This window comes from Musca autumnalis, unplaced genomic scaffold (genome assembly GCF_047663935.1).
Source record: "Musca autumnalis isolate F117 unplaced genomic scaffold, ASM4766393v1 scaffold_4, whole genome shotgun sequence".
NCBI classification, from domain to species: domain Eukaryota; kingdom Metazoa; phylum Arthropoda; class Insecta; order Diptera; family Muscidae; genus Musca; species Musca autumnalis.
Genome location: NW_027411977.1, coordinates 112661352 through 112687194, shown reverse-complemented (window position 1 = coordinate 112687194; position 25843 = coordinate 112661352). Strand labels below are relative to the sequence as shown.

At 36.9% G+C, this 25843-nt stretch overlaps 1 protein-coding gene across 20 annotated transcripts in view; it reads right to left on the bottom strand.

The window, feature by feature from the left end:
• The window catches only part of fry (microtubule binding protein furry), a 522947-nt gene that overhangs the window by 287783 nt on the left and 209321 nt on the right, over positions 1-25843 (bottom strand). For all 20 annotated transcript variants that reach the window (XM_073983048.1, XM_073983059.1, XM_073983061.1 and 17 more), the window contains 3 exons: positions 19992-20149; positions 19814-19924; positions 19506-19660 (listed from right to left, as the gene is read on the bottom strand). In XM_073983048.1, the coding sequence (XP_073839149.1) occupies positions 19506-19660; positions 19814-19924; positions 19992-20149 (424 nt within the window). The remainder of the gene's footprint in view (positions 1-19505; positions 19661-19813; positions 19925-19991; positions 20150-25843) is intronic.

The window sequence follows — 25843 nt, the reverse complement described above, 5'->3', positions numbered from 1 at the left end:
TTGCCCATTCCGACCCCTGGATATTGTCCGACAATCAGTAGTTTTCTTCCCCTCCGGGACTCCCATCATCACCCAAAATTTGGTGACGATCCGATCAAAATTGCGACTTGTAGCGTGATTACAAGGTTTAGATGGAAAGAAGGACGGCCGGTGGGACGGACACACATAGCCAGATCGATTCAGCTCGTCGAGACATGAATTTTTGGTATATACACGCAGAAAAATATATGTTAGAAATATGTTTTTAAAACTGGTTGCAAACAAATATATCTTTGTATCCAAACAAATTTTGTTTGTGTCCAAACAAATATATGTTTGCAATATTTTGTAACATATCTCAATTTTATTTGTTTGGGTACCAACATATTTTTATACCCTCAGCATTTATGCTAACGAGGGTATATACACTTTCATACGGGCAAAATGTGCCTCATCGAAATAATAGTTTTAGACCCCAAGTATGTTTGGACGAAATGTGTTTCAGACAATTTGGAGTCGATTGAGCAATGTCCGTCCGTCTGTCTGTCTGGCTGGAGCGCACGATAACTCTCGAACGGATGAACCTATTCGGTTCAAATTTTGGCTTTCGTAAAGACAGCAAGGCCAAATTACTATTCGTTTCTGAGATAAAGGCCTGATAAAGGCAAAAAAGAGTTGATTTAGCCCGGTTTAGATGAGGCCATAAAATCCGAACTGGACCTGACAGGACAAACCCCTACTAGGGTTTTTGTAGTCTAAATATGTACTTTCAAAAAATGCATACTAGAAGTTGTTTGCATTTTCAGTGTTGCATAGTGTTATTATAAAACAGCATTCTGCAGCCGCGAGAGCCTTCTTGTTACTTTCTTTGGTAAAAATCCTCTCTCCACCCATAAAAAATATGTTCTAACATAAACAAGTAAAAAAGTATCAGTCTGCTTTGCCGGCAGAGATATACCCTCAGCCTGTGTGGTTTGAAACACTTTTTTCCCAAAAAAAAACTTATGTATTTAAGGTGGGGTTTTCAAAATTTTGTGCTTATAAACCGACAAAATATCGATTGGATTAAAGCTCAAAAATTTTGCGGGGGATATCTGTAGACAGGGCTGTTGTACCATACTTGCCTAAGAAAAACAGGGCCACCTACGGTAAGACATTCTAAAGGATTCTCAAACAGACCATACCACAAATATGTTGAACATTTGAACATAAATTAAGTTTATGATACCATTTTAGCGAATATTTTCGAACTTTTTTGGGGAAGGTACCGGAAGGTGTGGACATATAAGCACCACCTTCGAATTTCATTTAATATTCAAAGAAATATTACGATATCCAAAGTGTGGACGAACGCAGTATTCGGTTCGAGCTCTCCAGCCACTACATATGGTGCCTATGGGGTTTTTACACCCTTCGGACTGTTTTCTCAAGAAGTATGGACTTGCACCTGAAAAAAACTGTTACCATCGTAATTGAGACAACGAATGCAAGTTGCTTCAACAAAAATAAAAGTGATTCGATATCTGGTCTTAAAGTGAACTTATCCGAAAGTTTGTGTCGGAGGTACCGGATGGAGTAGACAAATATTGTTCATATTTTAACCCCATCTATATCAGGAAGATATATTAGGATGTGTAAAGTATGGACAATTCGGCAATTCGGCCACTCCCTTCAAGAGTTATCGTACGAACAATTTTCAAAAGCGATTCGAGAGATGGCCCTAAACTCAACTTTTCCAAAATTTTTTGTGGGAGGTACCCGAAGAAGTTGACCGATTGAGTCCATATTGAAACCTTAAACTAAGTTTGGGCAAAATATTACGAAAGCCAAAATTTGAACCGAATAGGTTCATCCGTTCGAGAGTTATCGTGCGCTCCAGCCAGACAGACAGACGGACGGACATTGCTCAATCGTCTCCAAATTGTCTGAAACACATTTCGTCCAAACATACTTGGGGTCTAAAACTATTATTTCGATGAGGCACATTTTGCCCGTATGAAAGTGTATATACCCTCGTTAGCATAAATGCTGAGGGTATAAAAATATGTTGGTACCCAAACAAATAAAATTGAGATATGTTACAAAATATTGCAAACATATATTTGTTTGGACACAAACAAAATTTGTTTGGATACAAAGATATATTTGTTTGCAACCAGTTTTAAAAACATATTTCTAACATATATTTTTCTGCGTGTATATACCAAAAATTCATGTCTCGACGAGCTGAATCGATCTGGCTATGTGTGTCCGTCCCACCGGCCGTCCTTCTTTCCATCTAAACCTTGTAATCACGCTACAAGTCGCAATTTTGATCGGATCGTCACCAAATTTTGGGTGATGATGGGAGTCCCGGAGGGGAAGAAAACTACTGATTGTCGGACAATATCCAGGGGTCGGAATGGGCAAAAATATTATTTGGAGAAAAAGTCAACGTTTTATTCCAAAGCAAATATCTCCGCATCTATAAGGTGTATAAGGTGTATACCAAAAGTAGGTTGACGTAGGTGATCAAACAACGGAGATATCGCAAATTTCGATAATGCATCCAATTTGTCATTTTGTTTGTAATTACGCTATAGGTCGCAAATTTGATCTGATCGTCACGAAATATTGTGGTTTAATGGGGGTCCTGGAGGAGAAGAAGCCTATTTAGTTTGGTGATGGTAGGATCATAGTAGAAATGGGCAAAAAACTTCTGGAGGAGAAAATGTCAAGGTTTTATTCTTATGCGAAATCTCCGCTTATGTTAACATTATTCCTAAAGCAAAGCCTGATAATGAAAGTAGAAAACTTCACCTTTGCAACAATGTGAAGTAGGTTGGTGTAGAACGAAGATATGGCAATGGTCGCTAACCCAACCCAAGTTTTTATTTTTGGAGATTCAATTGTAATGACGAATATCACAGCTTTGCTTTTTTAAACCGCTGTTTTTGCAAAAACACGACTGACGTGTCAGTTTCTTTATTTAAAAAGAAACGCTTCACAGAAAACGCGATTAAATCCGCGATATTTTCAAAAACTTTTTTTGCTGTAGCCGTTTCCGTCGTCCTAGTGGATCGATTTTCACGATCTATGATGTATAGGGTTCGGGCCGTCAAAAACTAAAATATCCCAGCACATTCAATGGGATATTGTAAATACTGTACCCAAAAATAGGGGTTTTAGAAAAAAAATATCGCACTAAATTTTGGCCTTTGGCAGTAGATTACTTTGATGTTGTTGGGGGCTACATACTCAATATACATATCAAATTATGCGTAACCGCCAGTTCTTTAATATTATTATTGGTTGTCTGAAATGTAGGGTTTTGTCCTGTCAGATCCAGTTCGGATTTTATGGCCTCATCTAAACCGGGCTAAATCAACTCTTTTTTGCCTTTATCAGGCCTTTATCTCAGAAACGAATAGGAATTTGGCCTTGCTGTCTTTAGCAATATTGTAGCCCTAAACTAGTAGAACTTATCTTTTGAAAAAACCACATAAGAAAAACTCCATCTAGGGCATCAAAATCTATAAAATATAGAAAATTTTACATAATTGCTGAAATTCTGGTCAGTATCGGCTAAACTATTGGGAGTTGAACCAAGTAACCTTTTCCAAAAATCTTCCAAATAAAGTTCTCAACAATTCTTTAGAACATTCTGAAACTCTAAAATGCTTACTTCATAATGTTTCAGCGGTATTTTGCATCATATCTTTTACAACACGTATTTCAAACACAGTTCACACCAACAATTTATTCTCGCATTTCGAATTTCACTACATTATTGACATTTTTATTAAATCGTCGTTGAAAAATGTACTGAAAACAACGGCATCGAGCAATTTTACAACAATGACATGTTATGAAGAGTTGTGTATTACATTCCAGCGAATATTTTTCCAAAAGAAAATATTCAGAAAAAATTTACGGTTTTGGAGATACGGTGCGAAATGTATAAAAAATGTGGAATTTTGACATATATTTTGAAATTTGGGGCAATAAATGTAGTTTTTCGAGTTCATTATTTCTCCAAATATTTTATTCTTGTCCTTATCTACAAATTTGCTTCAGAGGTCAGAAGAAGATTCGCATTGGTTTCAGAGATATAGCCCCGAATTTCTTTAAAAACTCAATATTTAACCATGTTTAGATGGGGCCATAAAATCCGAGCTAGATCTCACACAACAAAACCCAACTAGGGTTTCTTGTCGTTTGGGTCTGTACTTTCAAAAAATTCTCAGTTCGAATTGTTTGCACAATATCACCTTAAAAATGTTGCACAGTGTAATTAACTGTGTACATGGTGTAATAGAAGATGCAGAAGCGAAGACAGGAGGGTAAGGAAGTTTGTTTTGTTTTTTGAGGAAAAGAAAATAATTTTATGAATTATGTTGGTCTTAAGGCCGATAGCCCTAGTTGCTATTGTTTTTTTGTATTTTTATTATTATGATTTTTAATTGTAATAAATATTTCGAAAATAAAAATAAATAAATAAATGTTGGTCTTTTTTCTTCAGTTTTCTAAATACGACAGTTGAGTAAAGACGGTAAATTGAGTGAATAAATCAGTGTTTTGTATTTCCTTAAAGAAATTGTGCTTTTTAGTAAATTAAATGCCCAATACATTTTATAATTGGAAACTGTATAATTGAATCAAAAAGGTGAATGGAAATATTTTATTGGACAAGAAAGAAATCGCATTTAATATTGGTAATTACATCAATACATTTTTCATATACATGCATATGTATATTTGAAATATGGATGTACCTATTTATTACACTACATAATCATTTGATTCCAGATGCCGATTCCCCGCTGATGATTTCAACTTTAAGGAAAATGTGTTTTATTTCACAACTAAGGAGAAGCGTTCATCATAAAAGTGTGATTATACCCTCAGCCTTTAGGCTAAGGAGGGTATATACACTTTGATACGATGAAAATGTGCCTCATCGAAATAATGGTTTTAAACCCCAAGTATGTTTGGACGAAATGTGTTTCAGACAATTTGGAGTCGATCTAGCCATGTCCGTCCGTCTGTCTGTCGGTCTGTCTGTCTGTCCTGCTGGCTGGAGCGCACGATAACTCTCGAACGGATGAACCGATTCGGTTCAAATTTTGGCTTTAGTTATATTTTGCCCAAACTTAGTTTAAGTTCGAAGATTAGCTACATCGGTCCACTCCTTCCTGTACCTCCCCCACAAAAGTTCGAAAATGTTCGGAAAGTTTGTGCGCACGATAATTCTTGAAGGGAGTTACCGATTTGGTCCAAACTTTGTCTAGCGTAAACTTTCTACCAGAGTAATATGAGGTTCCAATATGGTCTCAATAGGTCCACTCCTTCGGGTACCTCCCACACAAAATTTCGGAAAAGTTCAGTTTAGGGCCATATCTCGAATCGCTTTGATTTTTGTTTTAGCAACTTGTATTCACTGGCCTCCATACGAAGGTACAAGTTTCATCAGGGGCAAGTCCATACTTCCTGAGAAAATAGCATGAAAGTTGCAAAAAACCCCTATGACACCCTGTGAGGTGCTTGGAGCGCAAGATAACTCTCGAACGGATCTGCCGATTGGATCCAAAATATGGCCTTATTAATATTTTGTTCAAACATAGTTTAAGTTTGAAGATAAGTAATATTGGTCCACTCCTACAGGTACCTCCCCCACAAAAGTTCAAAAATGTTCGGAAAAATTGTTCGTACGGTAACTCTTGAAGGGAGCGGCCGAATTGGTCTATACTTTACACATCCTAATATATCTACCAGATATAGATCAGGTTCAAATATGGACTATGCTTGTCCACTCCATCCGGTACCTCCCACACAAAATATCGGATAAGTTCACTTTAAGAACTAATATCGACTAACTTTGATTTTTGTTGAAGCAACTTGCATTCGCTGCCTCAATTACGATATTAAAAGTTTTTTTAGGGGCAAGTCCATACTTCTTGAGCAATCAGCCCGAAGAGTGTAAAAACCCCCAATGACACCATATGTTGTGGCTGGAGATCCACTTCCATAACGGTCAATGTCGATCCATTCCTTTTAGTATCTCCTCCGCAAAACTTTTGATCTTTAATCCTTATCAACATTTTTGTCGGTTCAAACGCCCAAATTTTTTAAAACCCCCTAAATACATACGTATTTTGGGAAAACATTTTTTAATATACACATGCTGAGGGTATACCTCTGTCGGCAAAGCCGACTGATACTTTTTTACTTGTTTTTATCTGGGTTTCGGAGTCGGAGTCGGAGTCGGAGTCTACGAGTCGGAGTCGGGCAATTTTGCTGGAGTCGGAGTCGGAGTCTGAGTCGAAAAAAATAACTCGACTCCGACTCCGAGCAACATTTTTTCCACGTTATAAAAGTATAACATAAAATTTGGAACAAGAACATTTTTATACCCTACACCACTATGTGGGGAGGGTATTATAAGTTGGTTTTGGCCAAAAAGTTTGTAACGCATCGAAATAATGGTCGTAGACCCATACTTATATATATCAAAATGAATGTCTCGACGAGCTGAGTCGATCTGGCTATGTGTGTCCGTCCGTCAGTCCGTCCGTCCGTCCGTCTGTCCGTCTGTCCGTCTGTCCATCTAAACCTTGTAATCACGCTACAGGTCGCAATTTTGATCGGATCGTCACGAAAATTTGGATGTTGATGAAGGTCCCGGAGGGGAAGAAGCCTATTGATTTTGGTGATGGTCGTATAATATTTAGGGGTCGGAAAGGGCAAAAAACTTAGGTGGATAAAAAGACAACGTTTTTTTCCAAAGCCAATATCTCAGCTTCTATATGGGGTATACCAAAAGCAAAACCTGACGATGAAAGCAGAAAATATCACCTTTCTAATGATGTAAAGTAGGTGCTCGTAGGTGATCAAACAACGAAGATATCGCAATAGTAGCAAATAAAACCCCAATTTTCATTTTTGCGATTTTAATTATATTGACAAATATCACAGCTTTGTTTGAAAATTTTCCAAAAGCAAAGCTTGACTATGAAAGTAGAAGATCCCGTCTTTACAATGATGCAAACTAGGTAGGCGTAGGTAACCAAATAACGGAGATATCGCAATAGTCGGTAATACATCCCATTTTTCTATTTTTTTGGAAATCACGCTACAGGTCGCAATATTGATTGGATTGTCACGAAAATTTCAGGGTTAATGGGGGTCTCACAGATGAAGAAGCATATTGATTTTGGTGATGGTCGGATAATATTTAGGTGTCGGAATGGGCAAACACTTATTTGGAGAAAAGTCAACATTTTATTTCAAAGCCAATATCTCTGTTTCTTTAAGAGGTATATCAAAAGCAAAACCTGGCATGGAAAGTAGAAAATATCACCTTTACAACGATGTAAAGTAGGTTGTCATAGGTGATCAAACAGCAGAGATATGGCAATAGTCGATAATGCATCCCATTTCCGATTTTTTTGTAATAACGCCACAGGTCGCAATTTTGATCGGATCGTCACGAAAGTTTAGGGGTTAATGGGGGTCCCACAGAGGAAGAAGCCTACTGATTTTAATGATGGTCGGAAAATATTCAAGGGTCGGAATGGGCAAAAACTTATTTGGAGAAAAGGTCTACATTTTATTTCAAAGCCAATATCTCTGTTTCTTTAAGAGGTATATCAAAAGCAAAACCTGGCAAGGAAAGTAGAAAATATCACCTTTACAACGATGTAAAGTAGGTTGTCGTAGCTGCTCAAACAACAGAGATATCGTAATAGTCGGTAATGCATCCCATTTTCCGATTTGTTTGTAATCACGCTACAGGTCGCAATTTTAATCGGATCGTCACGAATTTTTTGGGAGTTGATCCCACATAGGAAGAAGCCTATTGATTTTGGTGATAGCCGGATAATATTTAGGGGTCGGAATGGAGACAAATTCAAAGTTTTTTCTCATTTGGAGACAAATTCAAAGTTTTATTCTTTGTGAATATATTGGCTTCTAGTAGCGGTATTCCAACGACAAAGCCTGTCAATGGAAGAAGAAAATATTACCTTTACATTGGTGTAAAGCAGGTTGGCGATGGTGGTCAAACAAGGCAGATACCACAATAGTCGGTAATGCATCCAATGGGGGTCCCAGAGACAAAGACGCATATTATTTTTGGTGGTAGTCGGTTTATATTCACTAAAAGAAATGTTTACCAGTGAAAAGCTTATGCACAGGGGTAGTGGTGTAGGGTATCACATGGTCGGCCCCGTCCCGACTATAGCCTTTGCTCACTTGTTTTTAAATAATTTTTTATTTTAAAAGAAACGGTATATTATACTAAGTTAAGGGACGATTCACAGGATATTTACTATCCTCTGAAGTGTAGTCTATTCATCCCTATTTTGTTGATCCAATTGATTCTTTACATTTTTGCAAACAAAAGTAATGCTCTATGACAATCGAATTAAGATTGGACCTGTAACCTCTTTCGTCAGAAGTCTTACTGCTCTTCTCACAAAGGTCTATTGGTCTTCTCATCCAGTGTTTTATGAGAAGTCATCCTTGTCTTCTATTAAAGACAGTGTGGTCTCTATGGGAAATCTTACTGAATACCCTGTGGCAAAAAATGGAATTCAAGATCTAGGGGTGGAAAAATTCCTTTTCGGAATGAAAGCCCCAATTGAGAACCCCAAAGGATCCCATAGCTGAAATTTCTGACTTATGACATAATGCATTTTTTCATTTCATATTTCCACACCAATGTTCAAAATGTGTATAAATTTCAGAAAAAAGTAGAATGTATAAATATCATAGAATAGGTAGTCAAATTTTTAAGTCTATCGGAACAATATTGCCATAGTGTGAGCGTTGGATTGGAACAATTTATTTTATTTTGTTTGCAGCATATACTGTATTTTTCTCGAAATCGGCCACAAAAATATATGACAATTGGTTTATTAGTTTTCGGGCTAAAGTTGGCACTCCACAATGCTTTAATAAAAACACGGTTTCGTAGACGGCCTCAAAACTTCGTAATATTTTGCTCCTTCAGATGAAGAAAACAAAACTGCCAAAAAGTTACGTAGTTTTCTCGGAAAAAATGAAGAAAAATTACTGTTATTGAGCTTTACAACTGGGGTCTCCTTTTGAGGCTAAGCACACTAAAATGTTGGCTTACATCCAGTTTGAAACTTGGTCATGAATTGCCTATAATTGTTTTGCATCTAGTCCTTATGATTTGTATTGCTCCTTCATTTTCACTTATTTTGAAAGCTTAACGATTTTCTAACGCGGAAGAATTCCGTCCAGAATATACTCGTGCAAAAAAGGATAACCGACAAAAACGTTCTAACTTTGCTATTTTTCAATGTAAGATTCGGCAGAAACAATATTGATATGTTCGAATGTATTCGAACGAATGTCCTTAATAATGAATTGTAAGGAAAAACTAACACATTAGCCTATATAGGCCAAAATATAGGAAAAAGTTAACAATTTGTGCAAATTTTATTCATTTTTAGTGGTATAGAATTTTACTCTCGGAGTCGAGCCGGAGTCGGAGTCGGAGCGGGAGTCGTGAAAAAAACTCGTCTGGAGTCGGAGTCGAGCCAAAAATACCTCGACTCCGAAACCCTGGTTTTTATAAATAACTTCATTCCGTGTTTCTTTTATTAAAGTCTGTTGTGTATTTCTTTGGAATTTTGTATGTACTTATGTATGTGTCTGTCGTTGCTTTTGTGCTTGGTATTTCAATAAACCACCACCATTTATAAATGTGTGTATATGTTAGAAATAGCCAGTGAGCGCTTACTGTGAGCAAGTGAGCATACATTTCAATGTGTTTTGCATTGAAATTTACGCTCCGTTGCTCTCAGTAGGCGCCCACTGGAGCATGCGTTTTTTTGTTTGTTTTTTTTTTTTTTTTTTTTTGCACCCAAACAAATATTTGCTTGCACCCAAACTTATAATTTGTTTGTTATGTTTGGGACTGACTGCAAACAAATATATGCTTGCTGCAAAATGTCTACGGCCATTATTTCGATGTGTTAAAACTTTTTGGCCAAAACCAACAAACCCCACATAGTCGTGTAGGGTATAAAAATTATTTTAAGTGGACAAAACAAGGAAATCTGAGATTTCTGACTAACAACATACGATAAAAACTGTTTCATTCTTCAGAGAGAAAAAGAAACCGTAGGAGATTAGTATCATTTATACAAAACAAACACATCCTCATCATCAAAGCTCCGGGGAACTTATTTGTTTGGCTTTCAGTTATTAGTCTTCTATTGCTTGTATGATGATGTACTTTACGTATAAATGGCTTGACTCTTTATCATTTTCATTTACGGTCGAAGATTACCATGTTCTATTGTATACATACATATGTATGTATGTATATGATGTATTATCTTTTTGTCATGGTATGAAAGGACATTTTAAATGCTTCATTTTTGAAAAAAAAGTCCATTTACACATACAAAAAACTGCAAATCTATTCCGTGTAGGAAGCATGGGATCATGCCAGCTAGCCTCAATAATGCCAAATGGCGCTGAGGCACTATGAATTGTAAAACCCTTATAAATTGAATAAATAAAAAAAAAAAAAAAAAAAAAAAAAAAAAAAATGTGTCGACATGTCACCACTTTGTCTGTCAATATGGTGACAAAGTTAGCACTTTGTCAACATGTTGTCAACAATTGATACTTTTACCTTAATCAGAAGAAGCATTGTTTATACTGACAGCGGATAGCCCAACTAAGCATCTTTTCATTTTTTCTTAATTTGTTTAAATAATTTTGGCGGTTCGTGAAAATAGTGTTGAATCAATAAAATATCGTGAATTTAACGAGTGGTTAAACTTAAGGTATATAATTTTAATAGCAAGAAGTATGAGCAAATGAAATTATAAAAGACTAGTGAAAAATAGTCTGACGAATAAATTGTCCCTTCTCGCTGAAAATATTGAACTCAAATTACATCTGTTTTTTGGACACGACATAGTAATGAGTTACAAAGTTGAAGGATTATTTGACAAAAATCGATTGCGATATTTTTTCAATGTTTATACAGCTGTAATAGGTAAGCAAATTTAAGGACATTTTGTTTATTATGTTTATTTATACATGTTTATTCTTTTCTAGATTTTATATAAACATTCAGCGAATCGCCTGATAAAACGTGCAGCAGAAGAAAAAGCAACAGCAAAGTCGACCCAAATCTTATGACCAAGAAAATAAATAAGTAAAAAAATATCAGTCGGCTTTACCGACAGCCTATGTGAATTGAAACTTTCATCTAAGGACAGATCGACTGTATTTAGGGTCTTTTCAGAATTTTTTGGCTCTTTTTGGACATTTGAACTTGCCAACAAAAATGTAGATTAGGATTCAAGTTCAAAAGAGTTGTGGAGGGGGTACTTAAAGGAATGGACCGACATAGTCCATTATGGAAGTGGATGTTATTTTGGGAGTCATATCTTTTCGATAGATATCACGCCCACTAGTCATTACAGTGGATCATCGCATAATTTGTTCACGAAAAACATAACATCGATGTAAACAGGACGACAACGAACAGCATCGGTATACATTTCCAAAAGATCTACGAATAGACCCTATAATGCACTTAGACACAAATGTTGAACTTTAGTAGGGGAGGTACCTTATGGCGACGACCGATATAGGTCATTGAAGAAGCTAAACTAAATTTGGACAAAATAATAGGAGATTCAAAGTTTGCACCAAATTGGTTGCAATGTTCAAGAGATATCGTGCACACCACTTTAGTGGCATTTTTTAACAAAAATCAAAGTGATTTAAGAGCAGGTCTTAAAGTGAACTTATCTATCCACAATTTTTGTGGAAGGTACCCGACGGAGTTGACAAATATAGTCCATATTCGAACCAGATGTTTGTCTGAGAGATATATTAGGATGTGTATGGATCAAATCGGTCACTCCCTTCATGAGTTATCGAACATTTTTGAACTTTTGAGGGGGAGGTACCTGAAGGTGTGGACCGATATGGCTTATCTTTGAACTTAAACTAAGTTTGGAAAAAATATTACGAAGGCCAAACTTTGGGCCGAATATGCAGATCAGTTCCAGAGTTATCTTGTGCTCCAACCAATACACGTGGCTATTTTCTTAGGAAGTATGGACATGCCCCTGCTAGAACTTTTACCGTCGTAAGGGTGGCAGTGAATACAAGTTGCTACAACAAAAATCAAAACGATTCGAGAGCAGGTCCTAAACTGAACTTTTCCGAAATTTTGTGTGGGAGGTACCCGAACGAGTGGACCGATTGCAGTCTCATCTGAGACTGATAGGAATCCAAATCACTTAATCCGTTTAAGAGTTATCGTACGCAAAAATGTTCCGAACTTTTGTGGGGGAGGTACCACAAGGAGTGGGCCGATATAACCCATCTTCGAACTTAAACTATGTTTGGAGAAAATATTACGAAATCCAAATTTTGGACCCAATCGCTTGATCTTTTCAAGAGTTATCGTGCACTCCAGCCAGCCACACAGACAGACGGAAGGACATGGCTAAATCGACTCCAAATTATCTGAAACGGATTTCGTCCAAACATACTTGGGGTCTAAAACCATTATTATTATTATTATTGCCGGTATGAAAGTGTATAAACCCTCGGTATGAAAGTGTTTATATCCTCATATTTTTTCGAAATTTCTTGCACCGATCAACACGGGGTCCAACGAGAAAAACACCATTTTTGCTGCCAAGTGTTCATGCAATATCAAATGTTAGTTGATGGAATAAATGCTCAAGGATGCCTCTATCTCACGGTATATAATATGGTGATCTTACATTATCCGTTCACCCATGGCTTAATTTTTTCTGGCACAACGGCCGTTTTTGTGCGTCCCTCACGAACTTCGTTCTCTTGACGAGTGTCGGCCACGACTGAATTCATTAAAACAGCTTTTCATGGTGCTATAGGATGGTCAAAAATGTTCACAAGTAAAATCCATTTTATTTGCAAAGTGATTTTTTCAAGTCACTGTAAACAACCCAACACATGGACGTATGTCAAACTGTCCTGAGTCCGCTTAAGCTAAAAATTGTCAAACTTTCCAAAAAAAACAACTGTCAAATAACCCCTGGCGACACTGCGTGTTGCCTAGGCCGCAAACTTTTCTAGTTCCCCTCGTATTTAAACAAAGGTATAAGTTCATCGTCTTATTAAACGTACCAAATAGCTTTTAATCTAAAAAAATTTCAAATAGGCCAAAAACTCAGTAGTGCAAATTTGGTACCAATGTCACCAATGTCTCCATATGACCCTGTATGAACTATTGACTTACCACCTCTAATGTCTCTATTGACTCACTACTTTCAATGTCTCTAATTACTCACTACCTCCAATGGCTATACTGACTCACTACCTCCAATGTCAACACATGGTTCCTCAGCAACTACTGACTTATTACTGACATACTAGTTCCAATGTCACTACTGATTTTCGAATGACATGCTCATACAAAATGTCTATAGGAAATTACATGAGTTGTTTACAGTTTATCAGTAGAACTGTTGACAAGGTCAGTAGTAAGTCTGTATAGATTCACGATTGACATTTCCTACAGGGCTATCACACTCATTTGAATGTGTATTACACACACATTGTGTACACAATAATTACAGTTGACTTTGAATGCAAAATTTAATTCGTAGGACCAGAACAAGTCTTATCAAAGCGTATGGTGTATGCTCATTTCAGTGACCAAAGAAAGTCCTTAAAGAGGACGAATAATTGAGGATAGACGTACAAGTGTGTTGGCCTTACGTCCTACTCTAACTTGGTGTACATGTTTCTTGGTGATTTTCTTCGCTTGAACTGTCCAATGAAGTTTGGACCTTCCCCTTCTAGCTGTAGTTTATACGTTAAGACTTACAACGTCATGATAGTTGGACGAGTATAGCACTGACCCAGAAAATTAATAGCATCAACTAATAATAATAGCAAGCAGAGAGGAAAAGAAAAAATGGTAATAGTTATATTGTTCTTTGTTCTTCAGTGAACAAATCAGTCTTTTGTCTTTTTTTGAAGAAATTTAGCTTTTTAGTAAATTATATGTCCAATACATTTTATAATTGAATCAAAAAGGTGAATGGACATATTTTATTGGACAAGGAAGAGATCGCATTTAATAATGGTAATTACATCAATACATTTTTCATATACATTCATACATATATATATATATTTGAAATATGGATGTAGGTACCTATTTACTACAACTTTGGGGAACATTTCAACTTTGAGGAAAATGTGTTTTATTTCACAACTAAGGAGAAGCGTTCAACGATGTTTCTATATATTTTCTTCTTTTTATAAATTATTTCATTCTGTTTTTCTTTTATTAAAGTCTGTTTTGTATTTCTTTGGAATTTTTATGTACCTATGTGTCTGTTGCTTTTGCTTTTTTCTATGCCTTTCAATAAACCACCTCTATTTATAAATGTGTGTATATGTTAGAGCAGCCAAGATCATCCATATACGTTAACGTATGTGAGAATAACAATCAGTCGTCGCTGAGCAGCCGACAAGTAAACATGTGCATGGATATATGCATAATTTTAGTGGGGACACTGCACAAAACCGCACACACCCGCCACATGTTTACTGGTCACAAGTCTAGCAACCACTGAATGCTGATACAAACTTTCTTGTGATTCTCTCACTACTTTACTCTCTTTTTTATTTTGAGCATCAATGTGTTAGAGATAGCCAGTGAGCGCTTACTGAGAGCTCATGAACATACATTTCAAGGTGTTTCTCATTGAAATTTACGCTCCCTTGCTCTCATAAAGCGCCCACTGGTACACGTGTTTTTTTTTTTGTGGCTTTTGGGTTTTTATTTGGTTGCACCCAAACATATAATTTGGTTGCACCCAAACATATAATTTGTTTGCACACAAACATATATTTGTTTGCAGGACCCAAACATATGTTATGTTTGGCACTGATTGCAAATAAATATATGTTTGCTGCAAAATATGTTTGGGACATACGTTAGAGAGGCGTTTTTTGTTCTGCGTGTAGGTGCCATCTCATTTGCTTTCGGCTTAGACCAAGCTTCTATCATCCTTTCTATGCGTTCCATCGTCCTTTTCTGAACTATGGTACGACGGCTACTATATAAGATTCTGGCCTAGACAACGCTACGTGTTGCCAGGCGCCATTTGACATTTACATTGGAAAATTTAACATTGTGTCATTGTGTGAGTGTCACAGTTCCCAAGACATGACCATCGTGTCACCTGGTCTGACAAATGATGTCTCCTGGCAATCCGTGGTTTCTCTTGGATCAGACAAACTCCCCTAAATTGCCTCCATTAGCAGAATGCTCGATTTCATCAACCCTGAACGCCATATTTTCGTCAATAATGGGATAGCTAATTACCCTAGTTTCAGAGAGTTCATTAATCAGCGCTTCCGAGATCTGATCCATTTTTCTGATGTTCGGGCAGCGGAAAGTACGTTCTGAGACCTCAACACTGATGCAGCCACATGCCATATATCTACTGGTCGAATACCCGAAGTGAGACATTCCAGCAGAGACGACGGGACTAGCAAATGAGCGTGATGACCTTCGTCGTGCCAATCCCAGAGTCAATGATCTAACACTGGAAGTTAACTGGTTGGTCGGCCAGCATAAGCGGAACAAATGGTTAATTCATCTGAAGAGTTGCAACATTGAAGCCGAAATAAGTGAATTGTGGGCAACTGTTAAGTCACTCTTGAACCCTGGAAAGAAGGAAGATAGAACCTTTGTCACATTTGGCGACGTTACGCTGGCTAATTCGAAGAAAGGAGTACTACGTCGCATTAGATATCTTCCTGTCTAGGATGAATTTACAATGGATGATATTGCGAATGTCATCCGGAATGATAAATCATTCAAAGCGTTGAGCCCTAATGGAATCTCCATGGTAATGGTGAAACAGCTGGATGTGAAGGGAATGAATTATCTCACCAAAATTCTCAACCTGTCGTTAGCAACCCACATAGTTCTGGAAGTCTGGAAAATTACCAGGGTGGTTCCGCTACTAAGGCCAGGCAAGGATGCCAGCAAAGGTATACAGGCCAATTCCGCTTTTGTCGTCGTAGCAAAGACCCTTGATATCTTAGTCCTCTCCAGCGTCAGAAATAGCTATTTAGTAGTCGAACATCAACATGGATTTCGTAAGCATCACAACATAAAATCAGCGCAGCACGCCATCTCCACACATATTAGTCAAGGACTAAACCGTGATGGTGGCGCTTGACTTATCAAAAGCCTTTCATACTGTCAAGCACTCTACGCCAAGCTTGAAACGTTTGATAACCATTTATATGTGTGGACACCAGTCGTACGTGGAATTCAAGAACAAGAAGTCCAAGCCCTGTAGAATGAAACAAGGAGTTCCCCAAGGTGGTATGATATCTCCGGAACTGTCTAACATCTATCTCTCCTGTATCCGCCCCCTCCAGACGGTATTAAGATCGTAACGTATGCCGACGATTGTACGATCTTGGCGTCAGGTACCTTTCCTGATTTCATTTGTGAAAAGCTTAACTCCTTTTTGACCGGTCTTACCAGCTTTTCCGCGTGAGAAATATGCAAATATCCGTCTTTATTCCGACCACAAACTACCCGAAAATTCTAGGGCTCGCATTCGATAGCATAATCACGTTGTTCGCGCATGACACAGCTTTTTTTTGCGACAAACAAGGTGCAGAAACAAGGTCCTCAAGTCCCTAGACTGCATCACTTGGGGATAAAGAAACCTTGTTGACCTCATATTACGCGAAAGGTCGGTCTGTGGTAAGCTATGCGGCGCCAGTTTCGTCAGCGAATGTAAGTGCAGCGCGATGGAAATATATTCAAACTTGTCAGAATGCCGCCCTGAGAACATCAAGAGGGTGCCTCCAGTGACCATGTACATAAGGAGACAAAGTTTCTTCCAGTACAGCAACACAATGGCATGCTTTCGTTGTACTTGCACCGTGAGAGCCATCTCCATATGCTGGATAGGACACCCCACACAGGCAGGTCAAGAGGGATCTTAATGATCTAGAAGGATAGGTCAAGCGTTACAAGAGAGAGCCCCTAGATCAACAAGAGAGAATCCCTAGATCAAGCAGGTTTGAATAGCAATCATATGGACGCAGTCGTAAATTCCATAAGGAACTATCGTTTGAATGTGGTACTCGGAGTGCATCCCCCATCGATTGCAACTGAGGAGCGTCAGCCACCATGGCAAACCAGAGTAGTTTTGACTCAACTATGCTCGGGATGGTGCAGCCGTCTAAATTCCTATAGGGCAAAGATCGATGACATCGTGCAAAACATCTGCCCAGTATGCGGCACAGGCACAGTGCAGATTTTTCACTGCCCTGCCAAACCTACTCAACTTACTCCAGTGGATCTGTGGTTACATCCCATCGAAGCAACCACATTCCTGGAACTGGAGATTGAACCATGACTAGGTGCTACTGTAAGAAAGTATTAAGGCGCTACAGCTAAAATGATGATTGAATATGAACCTACTGATGGTGGTTCACACAAAATGGAAAGTCCAAGAGAAGGATGACACCAAAAATCTTGATGTTAGAAGTTGGTATAGTCCAGAAGACCAAGTCGGTTGGTAGTCGATTATATATTTGGGTTCTGAGCCAAACGTTCTGTTGCAGCCACCTACGTACTGGCTTTTTAAAATGATCGTTGGAGAGTTTGTGATAGGTAGAAAATACCCACCCACACATTTAAAAGACCCAACGTGCACCATATAAATTTCCAACTATGTTATACATGTTCGTGCTGCTGCCTACATAAATATGCAAATAAATGTACATGGATTTGTGAGGTGTAGTGGCAATTACTTGGAATCATGTCAGTTATACGGTGACACGATAATCATTCATCATAATTAATTGTGTGTGCATTTCTAATACAATTACACATTTAAATTCGATTGATTCCGAGAAGTTATGTTTTTTATACGCATGCAGATTTTCCATTGTAAATACTGACCACTAGTTTGTGGGATTAACCTTAAAATCACTCTGTCTGTCATCAAGAGGTCACAACAAATTGAATTTGTATGTTCATTTAATTACACAATTAAATGTTAAATCAGTACAATAACACTGTGCAACATTTTTAAAGTGATCATGTGCAAACAATTCGAACTGAGGATTTTTTGAAAGTACTGACACAAACGACAAGAAACCCTAGTTGGGTTTTGTTGTGTCTGATCCAGCTCGGATTTTATGGCCCCATCTAAACATGGTTAAATATTGAGTTTTTAAAGAAATTCGGGGCTATATCTCTCAAACCAATGCGAATTTTCTTCTGACCTCTGAAGCAAATTTGTAGATAAAGACAAGAATAAAACATTTGGAGAAATAATGAACTCGAAAAACTACATTTATTGCCTCAAATTTCAAAATATATGCAAAAATGCCACAATTTTTATACATTTCGCACCGTATCTCCAAAACCGTTAATTTTTTCTGAATATTTTCTTTTGGAAAAATATTCGCTGGAATGTAATACATTGTTGTAAAATGCCTCTATCCATATTGTTTTCAGTACATTTTTCAACGACGATTTAATAAAAATGTCAATAATGTAGTGAAATCCGAAATGCGAGAATAAACTGTTGGTGTGAACTGCATTTGAAATACGTGTTGTAAAAGATATGATGCAAAATACCGCTGAAACAACATGAAGTAAGCATTTTAGAGTTTCAGAATGTTCTAAAGAATTGTTGAGAACTTTATTTGGAAGATATTTGCAAAAGGTTACTTAGTTCAACTCCCAATATTTTAGCCGATACTGACCAGAATTTCAGCAAGGCCAAATTATTATTCGTTTCTGAGATAAAGGCCTGAAAAATGCAAAAAAGTGTAGATTTAGCCCGGTTTAGATGAGGCCATAAAATCCGAACTGGATCTTACAGGACAAAACCCTACTAGGGTTTTTGTAGTCTAAATATGTACAACAACAAAAATACACTCTAAACTTTTTCTGTTGAATGATAATGATAGGCTACAAGATGCGACGCAAAAATGCGTAATTTTCAACAGCTTTGTTGTTGTAAGATTTTAAGCAAAATGTTTTTAAAACTTTACACATTTTGAGTTGCGATTTGATTGAAACAATTCAGGTTGTCTGGGGCCACTAGAGTACGTGCGGCGAAGCTCATAACGCTGTAGAGATCAAAACAATGATTCGTATTAGTTTCAGAGATATTGCCCCGATTTGTTTTAAAATTCAATCTCAATCTGACAAAGCAAAACACAAATGGGGTTTCTGTCCTTTGGCTATGTACTTTCATACTTTCGGGGCTTGAATGCGGGTTAAAAGAAAAAACATAAAATATATTGTGAATATAAACTCCATGTTGCTCCCTGAAAAGGTCAAGTCCAGAAATGGTGATTCCATTCAACTATCGATCTTTTTCCGTTTTAGGATTCACACAGCCTACTGATTGAGACAAAACTTATTCACAAAAACGATACCTTTTATGGTAACCATGTTAAATCCTTGCCTCCAATAAACTTACCTTGCACTAAATATGGCAGCCAAAGCCAAAAAGCAGGCATCAGCTTCCCTTGCGGCAGATGTATAGCATCGATCAATAACCCATTCCAACAATTGACCCATATCGGGATTGCATTCTAAAAGCAAAACCACAGTATCACGCGCCAATTGATAAATCTGAAAAAAAACACACACACACGAAGAAAATAAAATTAATTAAAGATTAAAAGGCAAAAAAGTATAAGAACAAAATAAAAAAGTTTACAAAATCAACAAGTCAAACATAATGCCATTAACCCCAATCCATTTTTCTCCTCCTTCATAACTTACCTTTTCATCTTTAGAGGCCAACAACATATCAAGCCATTTGTAAATAATACCATCGTCTGATAAAAAGGGCGTATAAAAAATATGACCACAACATAGAAGAGCAGACATTGCCTGGAACGAAAGAATGACATAAAATGACAGTTTTTGGAAGTCATCGGAATGTGGCCGGTCAACTTACCTGGAGGGCACTAAACTGTAACTTTTCTTCTTCGGGTGTTTGACCAATCTGTTGGGCTGCTATACCCAATGGCTTGGCGAAATTTCCAGACCAAGTGCCAAATAAATTGAACAAATTACGCTTTAAGTCACGTGTCAGGAGGGTGGCACAAGATTCGACTGGTTGGATATAAAGGAAAAAAGAACATACATAAATAAGTGCTAATGTAGAAATATTTGAAAACATTGATTGCAGATAGACAATATAAATGCTAATAACTTTCAATAAATTTCAAACGATGTGAATGAAAATTTCTTGAGTGCAAAAATACGTAACGACACTTTATCATATATGAAGAAGGTCTTATGATTAGGGTGATGACTTTTTAAGACCTCGTATGCCTGTATCATATTTATTTATGATAAGGTGGTTCGATTACACTGTGTGTCATTTTTTGAGACATGGTTTATTAACTATATTCTGAGACCACAGCGTGATAGAAGACCAAAAATAAGAAGACGCGTTTCCCGGCGTTTGTTCCTATCACTCCAATTTTCGCGGTTATGGACCCCCAGAGACCTGATTTTCAACAGCTATATGTAGGTCTGAATCAATGATGTAGCAGATTATTGTATATCTGCTTAACGCGACTTAAAATTGTCCAATAATATAAACAAAAATTGTAAAATCAATTTGTGCGTGAGGCTTATTTTTATCGGATCAACTTATATGTAACACTATGCTACACGAAAATTATTGAGCATATTTTGACACTGTAACGTGATAGAAGACCAAAAAGAATAAGAAGACACGTGTCCCGGCGTTTTTTCCTATCACTCCAACTTTTGTGGTTATGGGCCCCCAGAGACCTAAGGCCTTGATGTAAAAAGGGATCATTTTGTCGGGCACATATCTTCTAAACCGGTTGGAATTTGGGATTTCTCGCGGAAGCAAAGTTGTAGCTCTCGTCCTAAAGAATAATATTCGCGAACACATGGAATCCCTTCAACTTCATCTTCAAGGTCAAAATCGTCAAGGTCAAATTTCCATTATAATTATTTCTCGGATTTTAATGGACAGATACCAAACCGATCAAAATTGAAGGAAACAACTTGCTAGAAAATTTGTTCTTTAGATCTCAATAAAAAACTTTCTAAAACATACGAACACTGTAGAAACGGTTCTTAATGACCAAAATAGCAAAACAAAAGCGAATTTTATCCTCTCTTCTCGGTTTCCGCTCCGTTCAAAATTCAAGAAAACAATCAACCACAATAATATAGCAAAGATATCAGCAACCGATTTCTGGAACATGCGAAATGTCTATGAACGGTTCTTAAATGTGAAAATAGCCAAAAACTTTTGAAAATATTTATTTTTTTATACTTTTTTCTCCTATTCTGAAAATTTGACCTCGACAATTTTGACCTTGAAGATGAGGTTGAATGTATTTTATGTCTTCGCGATTATTATTCTTTAGGACGGGAGCTACAACTTTGTTTCCATGAATAATCCCAAATTCTTAACGGTTTAGAATATATATTTGCCTTACAAAATGATCCCTTTTGACATCAAGGCGTCAGGTCTTTGGGTCCCATAACCCCATAAAGTTGAGGTGACAGGAAAAAACGTCTTCTATCACGTTGCGGTGTCAAAATATGGTTAATAACTTACGTGTTACATATAAGGTGATTCGATAAAAATAAGCCTCACGCACAAATTGATTTTACAATTTTTGTTTATATTTTTGGGCAATTTTAAGTCGCGTTAAGCAGATATACAGTAATCTGGTACATCGGTGATTCAGACCTACATATAGCTGTTGAAAATCTTCAGCGCGGAACAATTGACTACTAAATCAATGATCAGTCCAAGAAGCCCAGAAAGAAGTTAATAAACAGATTTTATGCAACCTGTTTTGGGTTTCATTCGTAAGAATAAACTCTGGAAAATTTAGAATGGCACGAGAGTTCCAGACTGCATTCAAGATATTTGGGATCTATGTAGTTTACCATGCGCTCCCAATCCACATGCAGGTCATGTGTTGGATATGGTGCTATCAATTCGGTCCCAATATCAATTGAGGTGGCTGCATCGTCCGGATCTTTACTGGGCTAAAACCACTCATATTTGCCATGGGAGCTGGCGCTCTTCTGCTGCGATAGATGGTGGATGGTTTCCGATTTATGGGCTAAAACCACTCATATTTGCCATGGGAGCTGACGCTCTTCTGCTGCGAAAGATGGTGGATGGTTACCGATTATGGCATTCACACTGTATATTTGTACAGCCTGCGTGAATGCTTCTCAAGCCTGCCCAATAGGCTCGTTGACCTAGATAACCTGTTTACGGAGACAATGATCGGACGATGGTCTGAGGCAAGGGAAATAACAGATTGCTGGAACATGTCATTTATCAGGGCGGGTGCCACAATGGTGATGTCCGGCGGGTTTTGGCAATCTCCTATTATTCTCGTAGCAGCGCACAGTGCGAAATATGAGCACTTTAGTGGAACTTTACTCATAACTTTTAATGTAAAGGACGTAGGTTACTAAAATTTCACAAAAATGATTCTTAGATTTGTGGGTCGTATGTGGATAAATATGGGCTACATAGACCCGCAGTTTCCTACGTATCGGTGGGGACCGTTTTTAAGTATTTAGGTTCATTTTTTAACCGATTTTGCTGCAAATTGGTATATAGGTTTTGGTATAGTCCCCATTGGACGGTACTGGCCGATATGACATATTTTAAGGGTTGAAAGCACATTTGCCAATACATTTGTTTGTATTTTGGCATTTTTTGTTGTTCGTAGTTAGAAACCCGCTTTGCAAAATATAGCAACGTAGCTCCAATATGAGGGGTCCCCTATGTGAGATATTTTGAAGGTGTTAGGTAATTATTGCCAAAGTTTATTTTAATTTGTATTCGTTGAATAGAAAATGTTCTAATAAAACAATTTACAGCATAGATTCTTGCTTTGGCCCTATTCGCCCTTCCCCCAAACACCCACAAACATTAACAAATGAGAATGAAAAAAATACCTTTTTGAGATTCTTTATTTTTACTATAGTACCATTGATATACATTTTACAAATTGAACGTTTCGATTGAGGATATGTTTATCTTTTTACACGGTTCTGCAATTGCCCTATCACCCAAAAGCATCTGTATATGAATTCTGTAACTTTTATCGATTGAAAAGTTGTTAAAATTTCTTTTGTTTTTGTAACAACTACAAAACAAACAAATGAAATTATTGTAAAATAAACAATGAGTAAAGTTTTAAAAAGTTTCAGAATAGGGGGGCTTGTGTAGTTATGTTTTGTTTAAGGATAACTAAAAATGACATTTTTCATGAATTTTTTAAAAGAAATCCACAAATTTTGTCAGAAGATTTTATTTATAGTTGATAGATCACACCTTGATCTATTTTGGGATTTTTTTTTTTTTTTTTTTTTTTTTTTTTTTTTGAAAAATATTGCACAGTGTTCTGACGAAAGGCCGCCTACCAAACACTGTTTTTGCTAGAGCAGTTTGGGTGCCCACTGTAGCTCGAAAACGAATAAACCGATCAGCATATGATTATGTGGGATCATTAGGAACATAATCTTGTACTTAAGTGAAACGGAATTTAAAAATATCGATTTTTAAAAAAATTGTGAATTGTCAAAGTCAAAATTTCGATTTTAACTAAAAAATTTTTAGTTTCTTTCGCCATAAATCCGCCAAAAAAATTGTTTTTGAAAAAGTCTCTCGCTTAATTACAAGCTTTTTATATGTATACTAATCCCACAAAAACATATACTCGTAAAGATTGAATCATCCGTTTTCGAGCTACGGTGGGCACCGCATTCCAAAATGTCATTTTGAGAAAACCGCGTTTCAAACTTCGCTGTTACATATATAGTCCGGTCAAAATAGACATTGAAATAGCAAAAATTCCCACTGAGCTGAATTTTGGTGGAGAGCTAGAGTTTGCCATTAGAAGCAACGTCCTAAAAGTCCCCATCGATCCCATGTGTGCAAAACAAGTTATTCCGTGTCAAAGGTCAAATTTTAAGGGTTTTTAGGTTTTCGGTTGATCTAATCAAAAAGTGACTAAAGTAAATATTGTAGACAGAAAAATTATCTACAAGTTTGAGCTTTATAATTTTTTTCCTAGAAGGAACCATTCTTGAGATATAGCTGTTCTAAAAAACACATGATTTGTATGCACTTATAAGGGATATATGCACATATTCAGACGAACCGGCTAAAATAAGCGAAGTAATTGGGTCTGTCCCCCAAAAAAATATATTTTTTCTTGAAGAGCGAAATTATAGCTATCTTCTAAAAAATTTTAAACAAAATCGGAGAGTGTTTAGTAGAGTTATTCAATATTAGAGTCATTTTATGCAAAAATAGCCCATTTAACCCACATGTATAATCGAAAGCCCAACGGGAACGACCCCAACGAAAACTCTCAGATTTTTTTCAAGTTTTGTCCGAAGGTAGGGTTTGTTGCGCTGATTACGGAAATGTATAATTTTCAACGGTTGCTGATCCGGTTCGCCGGTTATTCGACCCGAAAGGCCAAATTTAAAAACCGGTTTAGACCCGGTTCTACTGAACCGATTACTGCAAAGTGGATATCGTTTGAAAGCTTACGGAAGTATCTAACACATAGTAGTTACTTTAACCGGTTCGCCTCATAATGTACTTACGCGGCTAATTTTTTTATTTGACCTTTAGATCTCGACATCTCGAAAATGGTAAGCCTTTTTTAAGAATCATAAAGACCACTCTTGTAGACAATTATTGAATCTACAACTTTTACTTTAGCCGGCTTTTGCTAAGTCTTACCGTTTTTGAGAAAAATTAAAAAAAAAACTGAATAATGCCTTTAAAAATTACCTTTGACCCCGAATAACTTGTTTTGCACACATGGGATCGATGGGGACTTTTAGGACGTTGCTTCTAGTGGCTAACCCTAGCTCTCCACCAAAATTCTGCTTTGTGGGAATTTTTGCTATTTCCCCCTTATACGCATGTCTATTTTGACCGGACTAATAAAACACAATGAATTTTCTCTTTCTAACGCGCATATCTCAGCTAATTTTTGTTCGATCGACTCGAAATTTTTGAATAAAGTTCCACTAAAGTTCCCATATTTCGCACCGTGCTAGCGTCTTCGTCCTATTGCGATGATTGTTGCTGATACACGAAGCGTGAATACCAGCTATGTAAATGACAGACACACACACATATGTAGCGTATGTTCAACAATTAAATTTATTCTCCTGTCTTCCGATTTCATATCGACACCGTCAATAAAGTTGGCGGGTTTATTTTATTTTGACATAGAGGAATCAAAATCAACTATGTATCTCAAATTGTTGACGTGCCGCTACTAAACATATGTTTATACAGTATGCAAAATTCACATTCGTACACCCCTAAAAATTAAATAAAATCTTTATAAATTACATATTTAATATGCAAATGTGAAAGAATTGATGCGAATTACTATGAAGAAGAAAGATTTAGAAATATCAAAACAATTGTTTAATTTACTCCGTCATTTAGGTATAGATGGCGCCTATGTGGGTGGCAAGGTTTGCATTCGTAAACCTAGAAGCACTAAATATTTGCGATATATAAGCATTTTTTTTTTTTTAAATACCACCAATTTTTGGTGTTTTCATGTTTTAGAGTGCCGCTGCTGTAGAATAGTGTAAAAATAACGATAATTTTATAAACAATTTAGCATGAACAAAAGTCGGACTAACATTTGAAAAACTTAAAAAAAGTTATGGGATTAATTGTGGCAATTTATTCTCGGATTTTGGCAGAAAATAGTTAATGGCTGTACTTCTGCAACAATATTCGAA